The sequence below is a fragment of the Scyliorhinus torazame genome, chromosome 14 (genome assembly GCF_047496885.1).
Source record: "Scyliorhinus torazame isolate Kashiwa2021f chromosome 14, sScyTor2.1, whole genome shotgun sequence".
Taxonomy (NCBI): domain Eukaryota; kingdom Metazoa; phylum Chordata; class Chondrichthyes; order Carcharhiniformes; family Scyliorhinidae; genus Scyliorhinus; species Scyliorhinus torazame.
This window is the reverse complement of record NC_092720.1, coordinates 115348526-115360836: the sequence shown is the minus strand read 5'-3', so window position 1 is coordinate 115360836 and position 12311 is coordinate 115348526. Positions and strand designations below refer to the sequence as shown.

Sequence of the window (12311 nt, the reverse complement as noted above, 5' to 3'; positions counted from 1 at the left end):
ATTTTGGCTGTTTGCCGCCGCTGCGGTTTTTTGTGTTTTTCTTCTCTGGTATGTATGTTTGAAAATGCTTCCAATAAAATGTTTTTCAAAACAAAACAATTAGGAGAGGCTAAAGTGGAAGAAAAGTTCAAATTGAGGAGAGAAAGCCGAGCTTGTAAGAAGTATCATAGATATAGAATGTACGATACGGAGGTCAGCCCTTCGACCCAAACTGGTCCATACCAACAAAAAAGCCCATCTAAGCCTCATAGAAGTAGACGAGAGAGAAATGGAGAAAAAGATAGAGAGGAAAGACAAGTAAAGGCGCGATGAGTTGGAGTAAAAGGGAAATTGGAATAATGATGGAGCAGAAAGCAAGACAAACTCTGCAGATTTATCAGAACCAGTATCCTTGTGGAGAGGTGCATGAGAAGCTGTTATTTTGTTGAGGTTTGGATCAAAAATCTTCAGAATCATTCAATTAAAAGATTAATTTGAAGAACGAACATGCTACCAGAGCTGCTCGTGAAAATGACTAAAATATATAAAACCAAAATATTTTTCATCAGTGCTTCAAGACTTTGTTTCTACAAAATTAGGTCTGCTTTTACTGGTAATACAAAGAGATGAAGTGGGCATAGTCATGCTGACACTCCTTTAGCAACTATGATCCTTTACCCTTTTAAAATCATTTTCATATCGTCATCAGCTATCTGTTTTCCATGGCTCAGGTTTCCTCTGTTCAATGCAAGAGAACATAAGAATTAGGAGAAGGATTAAGCAATTCAGCTCCTCGAGCCTGCATGGTAGCACAGTGGGTAGCACTGTTGCTTCTGTTGCTCTTTTTAGCCTAGTTTATTAGCTCTGATTACGTCACCTTTGCTCACGAGTCGCCAGGTATCTTTCTGATAGCGCCACGTAGTTCAAGTTCAAGTTATGATTAATAAGTCAGCACAACGCTTAGTAAGATTGAAATCAAGGGTCATTTATTATATACAACAAGTAATGTTTACACAATAATCCTACTATCTATATAATAAACCTATCACTACTGGCCAATACTTAACTTTAGGAAGAGCCCACCAGGTCAGTGAAATGAATGGCTTATCCGCGATCGCTGGATTCATACTTACAGTTGCCGGTTGCTGTTCTTGTGAAGGTCTCGAGCAGGCGAAGAAGGGAGAGAGAGAGAGAGATCTGAACTTGGCCCCTCACTTTATAGGGCCCAGGGGTTTCCCGCCTCTCGGGGCGGCCCTTGACACTGAGTCCCAAGTGATTGGACTTGTTCCCAATCACTGGGTTCGATACGTCCAATTGCGAAGCGATTCCCCGATCGGGGGGTGGTCGTTCACCTGCCTTTGTTTCGGCCACTGCAGGCTCCGACAGGTCTGGCCCGGTATTCAATTGCTAATATGTTGCAATTGTTCCCGGGGATAGCCGATTAAACTGCAGATGTCTGGGTTGATGGGCTGCTAATAGTCCTGAGTATCGATGTGGGCCGACTTCCCCAGAGCCGAATATGATATTCTGCCTGCAGCTGTCAGTTTGTGTCTTGTTACCTGCTTTTCCCATCAGCCTTTCCGGTTAGCCATTTTAAATCGGGTTTTGGCCAAATTAATCGGGAAGCAGCCATTTTACGTGGCTACACTTCACAGCTCCAGGATCCCAGGTTCGATTCCCGGCTTGGATCACTGTCTGTGAGGAGTTTGCACGTTCTCCTGTGTCTGCGTGGGTTTCCTCCGGGTACTCCAATTTCCTCCCACAAATCCAAAAAGACGTGCTGTTAGGTAATTTGGACATTCTGAATTCTCCCTCCTTGCACCTGAACAGGCGCCGGAATGTGGCGACTTGGGGCTTTTCACAGTAACTTCATTGGAGTGTTAATGTAAGCCTACTTGTGACAATAAAGATTATTATTATCTCAGCCTCAACTCCACTTTCCTCCCGTTCTTCATAACCCTTCGCCGATTTCTAATTAAAAATCAAACTCCTTAATTTCACTCAATGTATAATAATAATAATTCCTACTTCCGCAGCCCTTCCTTCTAGCCACCACACCATTTTATAGTGTTCCTGGGCTCCTAACTGTTGCAAGTTCTGACCATTGTCCTCTGTTCCCACAATCCTGCCATTCTGCACTCGTTACTTCATATTTCAGTTCAACCCAATCCACTTCTGCCATGTCTGATCTGCTCGCCGTGGTCCCAAGCTGTCACCTCCTCACCAATTGCTGCCAGTGTCTTAATTCTCCACAATCCCAGCTTCAATCCCTACTCTCACAGCTTGCAGAATCATGCCTGCTTCAAATGTACAGGCTCGAGCCTCCACCTCTTGGCTTATCCCAGATCCACAATGTTCTGAATACTCCCAGTTTTCATATTTCTCTGTGAATGATTTTTCTTTTTCCCTGCACCCCTCTCTAATCATGCAGGCCTCAAATCGACACTGCAATCTCATTGACCCTGAATTCTGGCATTTCATTCCCTGTGATTAGATATATACCCCCAGGTATATCTTTCCTTAGCCCTCATTCTAAATACTAGGCTGTGACTGCAACCCCTTGTATTTTCTTGCTGCTTGCCTTTTCTGCCCTTTAGTTTGACCCCTGTCACCTTCCTCTCATCCAGCTGCGACACCTCCAACAGGCTGGATGTGCCCTAACTTCCAAGAGCAAATATTGATTCCCATTTTCCATTTGTTCCTTAGGTTTTGATCAGATAATTAATGTTGATGTCAGTGCATGACTACGTTTGTGAGTCATTGTGACATTGGCGACATACAGCAGTAAGAAGGAATATTTTCTTTAAAAAATGGACAAAAAGCATGAGAAAAAGTGGCCATTTAGACACCAGAGCAGGGACGTATGACAGTCAAGCAGAAAATGAAAGAAATTGAAGACAGAGAAGGAACTAGAGGTTAACAAAGAAACAGACAACTGGAGACCATTCAAGTGTTTTTGCATAGTCAAACACCTCTACCATTATACCGTAATCTATCCTGCAACTCACTGTGAGCAATGTCAAACTGGTATACTTAAAAAAAAATTGTGATTGAGTATAATCACCTGAGCTTGGATGATGACAAACTGCATGTATAATTGCACTCTGATGTTTAATGTTCCAATCAATATAATTCTACGACAAGCAGCCATTTAGGAATATTCCTCATTTAAAAATATTCCAACAGTAATACAGAGCAATATGCAGGACATTGTATTGAGCAGTACAAAGGTAGCTGCGGGTGAATGAGATGCAACATACCTATTTCGGAAAATGCAATCAACTGGATCTGGAGGGAGAATAGGTAATTCAGATTACATGATGTCAGAGATCATTGAAGTGAAATATCAATTAACCACACTGCTGGAGGAACAGTGAATAATTTGACAGTAGCTACTGCCAGCAGCTGTGATCATTTTCATCTGAATTCTGAAGAAAAGATCGATTCCACTGCAGAGAGCAATTGATACAGTGAGGAAATGCCCATCTCATGCTCTTTCCAAGTCAACCAGAGAAATTTGAGGATTAAAATGACTGGGACAATATTTTAACATCACAAACTGCACGTGGGTAGCACTGTGGTTAGCACAGTTGCTTCACAGCTCCATGGTCCCAGGTTCGATTTCCGGCTTGGGCCACTGTCTGTGCGGAGTCTGCACTTTCTCCCCGTGTCTGTGTGGGTTTCCTCGGGTGCTCTGGTTTCCTCCAACAGTCCAAAGATGTGCAGGTTAGGTGGATTGGCCATGTCAAATTGCCCTTAGTGTCCAAAACGGTTAGGTGGGGTTACTGGCTTATGGGGATAGGGTGGAGGTGTGGGCTTAGGTAGGGTGCTCTTTCCAAGGGCTGGTGCTCTTTCCAAGGGCTGGAGCAGACTCAATGGGCCGAATGGTCTCCTGCACTGTAAATTCTATGATTCTATGCAGCCCTAATAGGAAATTCTGATCACATTTTCTGGAGCTGATGCTGGTTTTCTCTCTTTGAAGGCAGTACAACTGGTTTCTTATTTTGTTATGACTTGAACCTTTTTTTAGCTCAGCCGTGTCCTTTAGCTTCACCAGAACTGCTTTTCTCTTGAATGTTTCAGACTTTGTTCAAAGTTAACCCATAGAATCATAGGGTGCATTCTACTGGGGAGTTGTGGGGGTGCCTATTGACCCCCTTATAGGTGAGTTGGGGCTTTGGGGGGGAGAGTTGGGGGTCACGTCGAGGGGTCGTTCTGGTGAGCAGAACTCCTCAGTGCAGAAATCGGGATTAAGTGCAGCCTCGTCAGGGCGTTCCCTGCTGATGCCCTGTATCTATCCGAATGGGAATTAAATTGTGTGGTATTTCTTGATGCTCCAAGCACCGGGAAACACCCGGCTAAACGCACTCACTATGGCACTCTGTTCCCATTCGGATAGATCGCACTCATAGAGCCATAAGATTTTGCAGCACCAGAAGAGGCGCTTTTGCCACTGCTGGCCATCAAGCATCTATCTGAATCCCAATTTCTAGCACTTTATCTTTAGCCTTTTATGCTAGGTGTTTCACGTGCTCATCCAAATGCTTCTTTAATGTTGTGAGGGTTTCTGCCTCTACCACCCTTCCAGGTAGTGCGTTCCAGATTCATCACCCTCTGGGTGAAAATTGTTTTCCTCAAATCCCCTCTAAATCTCCACACCTTGATCAAGTCCCACCTCCGCCTACTTTGCTCAAAGGAAAACAACCCCAGGCTAACCAATCTCTCTTCATAGCTGAAACGTTGCTGCCCAGGCAACAGTTTGGTGAATCTCTTCTGCACCGTTTCTAGTACAATCACATCCTTATAGTGTGGTGACCAGAACTACACTTAGTACTCGAGCTACGAGCATTTTATACATCTTCATCATAACCTCCCTGTTCTTATATTCTATGCCGCAGTTAATAAAAGCAAGTAACCCATATTCCTCCTTAACCACCTTATCTAACTGTACTACTGCCTTCAGTGATCTATGGACATGCATCCCAAGGTCCTTCTGATCCTCTGTACTTCCTAGCGTCCTACCATTCATTGCGTGATCGCTTGCCGTGTTAGTCCTCCCAAAATGCATCACTTCACACTTTTCAGAGTTAAATTCCATTTGCCACCATCCCGCCCATCTTACCATCCTGTAATCTAAGGCTTTCCTCCTCACTGTTTACCACACCAGCAATTTTCGTGTCATCTGAGAACTTACTGATCATACTTCCTGCTGTTTAATTTAGCATATGTTGCACTGATTACATATTGTAAAAGCTGATTTATCTACGACATTCCAGTTTTTTATTCTTGGTACTTTCACACTGACTTTGATTAATACTTGCCTTATAAATACTGATATAAGCTTTGACTTCACTGTGCAGAGTATTATTAATACAAATTGTAATTACATAGTTTAAGACAAATTGAACTTTTTACTGAAAAGCATTTAAAGCACATTTCATAAAGCCTCTTGATTGTTTATATAGATAGCACCTACCAAATGATTAATTACAAGTGCTTACCTCCAATTGCAGTGCGCCTTTCATTTTTCTAAATTGGGGTACATTTTCCACACTGCAAACATGTAATTAGGAGTATGATTGTGAAAAGCTCTGAGAAAATGATATTTTATTCTTGGTGTAGATTTCCACCAGATCAGTGGAGATTGACTATTAAATGGCATTTGATCTCAATTTGGAATTTATATTTATCAGTCATTTTTTTCTACCCAGTGCTTGTGATCTCGTGATGAAAGTGGATGCTCTGCTGTCATCAAAGTCCAAAGGAGAAGCAAGGATCGACCTCCAGTTCTTTGAAGGTCAATTGAGGTGAGCACCCTTACAGCAGTAAACTCAAGTTTCCATTGTGGTGTAGCTAACTTTGCTCACCTCAAACTTGATGTGAGTTTTTAAAAAATAAAACTATTTCAAGCAATCGAATCATGCTTGTGTACCAGTATCTCTGATATTTTCTAGTGCTGTTAAATTACGGCCCAAAGAAGAACAGGTTTACTTCGAAGTGGTGGCCATAACTGATCCAGTAACCAGAGATGCTCAACGGCTTTCCTCGTTCCTTTTGGTGAGTAGAGCTGTTTTTCTGTGTCCTGTACACCCATTGCCATGCCAGATTCTTCCATTGCAAAAACTGTTGCCATGAGGAATTTCTGCATCATGTTGAGTAGGTTAATATTTGACTTAAAAAGGGAAATGGTGCAACGTGCAGCTTGAGGCAGGCAATTGAAAGATGCATTATATCACACCTTTTATGTGTTCAAATGTAACCGAGTATTTCACCTTCAGTGCATTAGCTGTATTTAGCAGTATGCAATTTAAAACAAAACTTAATTGGGCACTGATGAGGTCATTGTGGGGCAGCAGTTAATAAGACTAATTATACTGAACCATACAACTTGGTAAAGTCGGCGGCCGCTGTGCTGAAACTGTTTTCAGGTCAGTACACGCCTGGCTAACCGTGTTCGCTTCTGTTCACCAAGACATGAGGTTAGCATTTAAGATTTGAGGTGATTGAGAAGAACCTCAGGCCTGATCCCTAATGTCAGATAACTAAACAGTGAGGATCGAATTGGGTTTAAAGCATAGACTCATCTGCCTTGAAACAAAATAAATACTAATAAATTACGAAGTGGAACTGGAAAAGTAAATGATGAGCACTGTTTTAAATTAATCTACAATTGCATTACAAGGGACATGGGCATAATTTGGTCTAGGATCCTGACAGGTGTCAGGAAACACTGTTTCATGCTGGTATTGCTTATTAGGTGATCAGATTTCTGAGCAGTGCAGCGTGGACAAAAATGGGGGAACAATTCACGAAACTGTTCACTGCTCTTGTGAGACCATGGGTTCCTCCTAAATGATGAACAAGAGGATTTACCAGCAGTGCCCTAGCCTTTCTGAATTCAACGGCCGGGATTCTCCACAATCCCGGCTAAGTGTTGACGCCGGCGTAAACACTGGAGTGTTTTACGCCAGCGTCAGCGGGCCTCTTGGGCCAGCGATTCAGTGACCCACAGGGAGCCAGCACAGAGCCGGAGTACTCCGCGCTGCTTCAGTGCCAATACGCGGCCCTGCACTGCCAGCGCGGGTCGTGCATGCGCGTGGTGGCCGTTTCCGCGCTGGCGCATGCGCGTGGTGGCCGTTTCCGTGCAGTGCCACGCAACATGGCGTAGCGACACAGCAGGCCTGCGCGGAAGGAAGTAGCCCCCCCCCCCAAAGATCGCGCGCACCCGGCGATCGGTAGCCCCCGATCGCGGGCCTAGCTGTCGTAGAGGCTCTCCCCGGAGCCTGATCCCCCCCCCCCGCCCTCCCACCAGGATGGCCACCACGGCCGCGGGTCTGAGCTCCCACCGGGTGGTACCATATGTGAACCATGCCAGCAGAAGTGGGCCGGTCGACCGCGGAGAATCGCCGCGGGGGCCTCTTTCAGCGGCACCCGACCGGCGCCGCGTCGACCGCGCGTGCGACTGCCGCCAATTCTGCGGTCACCGGAGAATCGCGTCCCGGCGCGGGCTCGGAGAATCCTGGCCAAAATGTATTTTGGACAAATAGGGGTCAGTATTATTGTCCCAAAATGTTAATTTTAGTCAGAGCAGTAATTTTGCCTCTCCTTCAAAGAAAGAATCATTTTAACACAGTTAATTATCCTGTGGAACCATAACAGAACAGATGAGAGTGTGTCTGTCAGGTTTGGCCCCGTTTCAAATATTTTTCCACTTATACCCTTAAAATATGCAAAATGTTTTCAATCTTCATAGGTTCTGAGCCAGCTGGTCAACATGAACCTGCGTGTGTTTATGAATTGTCAACCAAAGCTTTCTGAAATGCCTCTGAAAAGGTAAGAACGCTTCCTGTATCAGGTAAAACAACCGTTTTAAACTGATTGATACTCTTGTCAACTGAAAAATTGTACAAATATGAAGCTTCTGCATTTTTTGCAGCATTCAAGTCAAAAAATGGTGAATTTTGCCAGTTTAACAAATAAAATGATTACATAGTATCACCACAGAAATGAATAGTGTCGAGGATGGTGCTGAGTGCAGTAGAAAATTAGCCAACAGTGTTGTGGCTGACATAATGAAGGGGCAGTCTTTGATGAAGAGCTGTAGGTGACGGGCATGCCGTGAGGAACTCTTGCGTCAGTGTTCTGGGACTTTGATGAAATGTCTTCATGATAACCACAACCCTTTTCCTTTGCACTAGGTATGATTTCAGCCTGGATGCTATCCTCCTTGACCCCCACTGGTTTCATTTTTGTGAGGGTGTCTTGATGCCTCACTCTGTCAAATGCTGCCTCATGTTGAGGACAGTTACTTTTGTTCTCCTCTGTCATTTAATTCTGGATCAGTACATTTGAAATCTAGAGCAGAGTTTCCAAACAGCTACATGAAACATTTATGAAAAGTACAATATTACTTAAATGCAGATGAAATGTCCCTGATGGACTAAGTAAATTTGATTTTCAGATATATTTCAGAGGTCTTGATATTGATGAATAAACCATTGAATTCAGCTGCGGCTTCAGCTACCATCCCATGCTTTAGCTTCTGGGAATTTCTTTATCTGTTGACCGAGAGGTTGTGGAAAAAAATATTCTCACCTGTTTTTCATCTGTCAAAGCAACACTTTCCTGTAATATGCATATATCGATTGTCAGATGAATCAAAACTTTCATGTTCTGTAAATTGGATTAAATGACTACTATAATTGTTTCTTGAATGTATTGAACAGCAATGATGCCTTAATCCATTTCAAGACAGCATGTAGACCATTAAAATCAGATCATTAAAATATGTAATGTTTGTCTAATGAGTGACGCATTACATGTTTCTATTAAACCGATTTGTTACAAAACCGTTTCATGTTTTCACATAGAACCAGTTCCTTGTGAAAAGCTTTTGGAATTATATTAAGAGGGCAAAGGCTGTTTGGACTGGATATAATTTTTAATGTTTAAGAATTTAAAAAACTCTGACCTTGAAAGTGATATTTAAATAAATTGATATGGGAATATTATTTTAATCAGTCTTTATCAAACTGTTACAGTATGTTATTTATTCACTGATACTATGATAATGATAATTGGACCATAATTTGTTGTCAAAATTATGGTGAGGCTAATGGCATGTTATTTACTTGCAAATCAGGCAGCAACTTTAAGTGAGGGGTACATATGCAGTTGGAACTTAAAAATCCAAAGTTACTGTCCATGTTGCACCACTCTACTGTTAGTTTAACAAAAATGTCTTCTCATTGACTGCATTGAATGGCATGAAGTTGCTGTATGTTTTCCACGTTAGATACAAATACATTTGCCATAAAGTTGGTTCTTGTTCATTTCATCCTAAGTACCCTTTGGATGATGGGATGAATGCTCATTATTAGCAGTCCACCTATCTAGCACTGAAAATGAACTATTATGTTTATGGAGTCTCATTCCTTTAGGTTTTAATTGTTAGAGATTTTAAAATGTCGAACTTTTAATTTTCCTTTTTGTTGTTTCTCTCCCCCAGTCTGTACCTGACTTGGTCCACTCTATTTTCTACTTTCCTCTCTGCTGCACATAGAATAGGCTGATGGTTATGCATGCACAATGCTTTGTGTAATTGGCCATCCTGCCAGAGAGCCACTTCACTGTCAGAGAACACAGAGGAGTCAAGCACCAATCTTACACAGGGCTTTGCACAGAGCTTGGAACTCATCCTTTCAAGCATGAAAGTGTGGCCAACTGCATGAGAACACTTGCAGACTTCGCCATGATGCAGCATCTGATTGGTGATACGTCAGCTTCCAATGTAGTACACGCAAAAGGCACCCAATGATGCTGCATAGGAAGCTCTGTGAAGTCAGGCAAGTGTAGTTTGCTGTCATTCAAGTTGAGACAACGAGGCGTGGAAATCAGCACTTAATGGGGCTTTGCAGTGTCTGGCAGCGTTCCAGCAATCTGTGCACCAGCAGATTACTAGGACTGCTAAAGTGCTAATCTGGAGTAGTGGCTAACTGGAGCCAAATGTCTGCTGTATTCTGTCAGGGTGACAGCATTTATCCCCTGGCTGCGGCGACTCGCCCCAGCCGGTAACCTAGCTGATGCCTGTCAAACAGTCAGTCCAAGCTGCTGCTCTCATCCGGAGTGGTGCTGTCCAAGACTGGACTTTCTAGGGCCAGTGCTACTCTAGGTCATTCTCAAAGCCATCAGCAGTTTTCCCTAGCCATGCAAGAGCTGCTGCGTTAACACTGCATAAGAGCATTCGGACAGTCAAGGGTCCATAAGACTTAGGAACAGAAGTAGGCCATTTTGTCCATCAAGTCTGCTCTACCATTCAATGAGATCATAACTGACCTGATATGTTCTTCAACTCCACTGTTCCCCTGATCTCCATAACCCTTGAATTTCCTGACTGATTAAAAATCTGTCTGTCTCCGCCTTGAGCATACTTTAAAAAATTTTTTAGAGATCCCAATATTTCTTTTCCAATTAAGGGGCAATTTAGCGTAGCTAATCCACCTAACCTGCACATCTTTGGGTTGTGGGGGTGAAACCCACACAGACATGGGGAGAATGTGCAAACTCCACATGGACAGTAACCCAGGGCTGGCATTCGAACCCGGGTCCTCAGCGCCACAGTCCTAGTGGTAACCACTGTGCCACATGCCGCCCAGTCTTGAACATACTTAATGACCTAACCTCTACAGCTCTCTGCAGTGAAGAATGCCATAGGTTCACTACCTTCTGAGAAAATAAATTCCTCCTCATCTTTGTGTTAAATGGGCGACACCATACTCTGAGATTATGCCCCTGGTCCTCGACTCTCCCACTAGGGGAAACAACCTCTCAACATATACCCTATCAAGCCCACTGAAAATCTTAGATGTCTCAATAAGGTCAACTCTCATTCTTCTAAACTCCATTGAGTACAGACACAACCTACTCAACCTCTCCTCATAAAATCTCTGCAAACCCAGGATCAACCCAGTCAACTTTTTCTGGACTGGCGCCAATGTTTGTATATCTTTCCTGTTCACACTATTCCAGGTGGGATCTAACTTAGTACTTTTCAGACTTTTTTCCTTGGGCTCACTTATAACAACTGGCCGATTCGTGACCCACGCCGGTGGACCATTGCGACCCACGCCAGCCAACCTTTGCGACCTGCACCGGCCGACCTTTGCGACCCACGCCGGCGGACCTTTGCGACCCGCACCGGCCGACCTTCGCGACCCGCGCCGGCGGACCGTTGCGACCTGCAACCGGCCGACCTTCGCGACCCGCGCCGGCGGACCTTTGCGACCCGCACCGGCCGACCTTCGCAACACACCATTTTGCTTAGGTTTAATGCAACAGGTGAGCCTGTTTACTCCTTACGATCTCACTCCAATCAGGTTCACAGGAGATGACCCCAATGTGCATATCAGGTGCAGAATTCAGACTATTCCTTTGTGCTGTCTTCGCCTTTGTGGGGCGGAAAATCCAACCTCGCACATGTAGGTCGTTGTGAAGATCAATAGCAACAAAATGCTTGTTTTAATCCGCACTAGATACTCCTCGGAGATGCTATTCCAGAATGATGACAGCCTCATGGAATTGTTTTTAATGTGCTGTCACAGCTGAGGCGCAGAACTTCAGTCTCTTCATTTGGAGTCAGCTGAAAGTTAATAATTGACTCTGGGGTCGGAAACTCAAAAGGATTTTTTACCCACCACTTTCAAAATCTGAAACCTCTCCTCTGAAAAGCAGCGGCAAAAACTGTTGATCAGCGCAGCCAGGTGCAACTGAATAACACGTGCCACTGTATTGACAGTTTCCTTTCTCACATTATTTTTTCCGATGTGTTGTAGCAGTGTGGGGAACATGTAGCAATTTTAGCTTTGTACTCGCCCTTGCCAAACTTTAAATGACTTGCAAAGCATCTATTTCTTCACAATGCTGAAAGCAATCATTATCCTTCTCTTGCAATTTGAGGTTCAGTTTGTTTTGAATTGTAAAGCTGTCTACAAGATAAGACATAGTTGGCATCCACGATTCAACACCAAACAAATCAGCCAGAAAGGACGATTTCTCAAGATGGAAAGTGTGGATTTCACACCCCAGTTTGTAAACTCTGGCAAATATCAAACCCATTCACAGCAAACGTACCTGTGTGCAACAATAAATCTCTGTGCTCGGCCCGCAGATCAGAACACTATACGGGATTCTCCCACAATCAGCGGGGTGGGCTGTACCGGCCGGCCAAAGAGTGGCGTGAACCACTCCGGTGTCGGGCTGCCCGGAAGGTGCGGAATTCCCCGCACTTCCGGGGGCTAGGTCAGCGCTGGAGTGGTTGGCGCTGTGCCAACCGG

At 44.0% G+C, this 12311-nt stretch overlaps 1 protein-coding gene across 3 annotated transcripts in view; it reads left to right on the top strand.

The window, feature by feature from the left end:
- Positions 1 to 12311, top strand: part of uggt1 (UDP-glucose glycoprotein glucosyltransferase 1) — a 220278-nt gene that overhangs the window by 129532 nt on the left and 78435 nt on the right. For all 3 annotated transcript variants that reach the window (XM_072474685.1, XM_072474684.1, XM_072474683.1), the window contains 3 exons: positions 5691 to 5786; positions 5934 to 6036; positions 7733 to 7812. In XM_072474685.1, coding sequence (XP_072330786.1) covers positions 5691 to 5786; positions 5934 to 6036; positions 7733 to 7812 — 279 coding nt within the window. The remainder of the gene's footprint in view (positions 1 to 5690; positions 5787 to 5933; positions 6037 to 7732; positions 7813 to 12311) is intronic.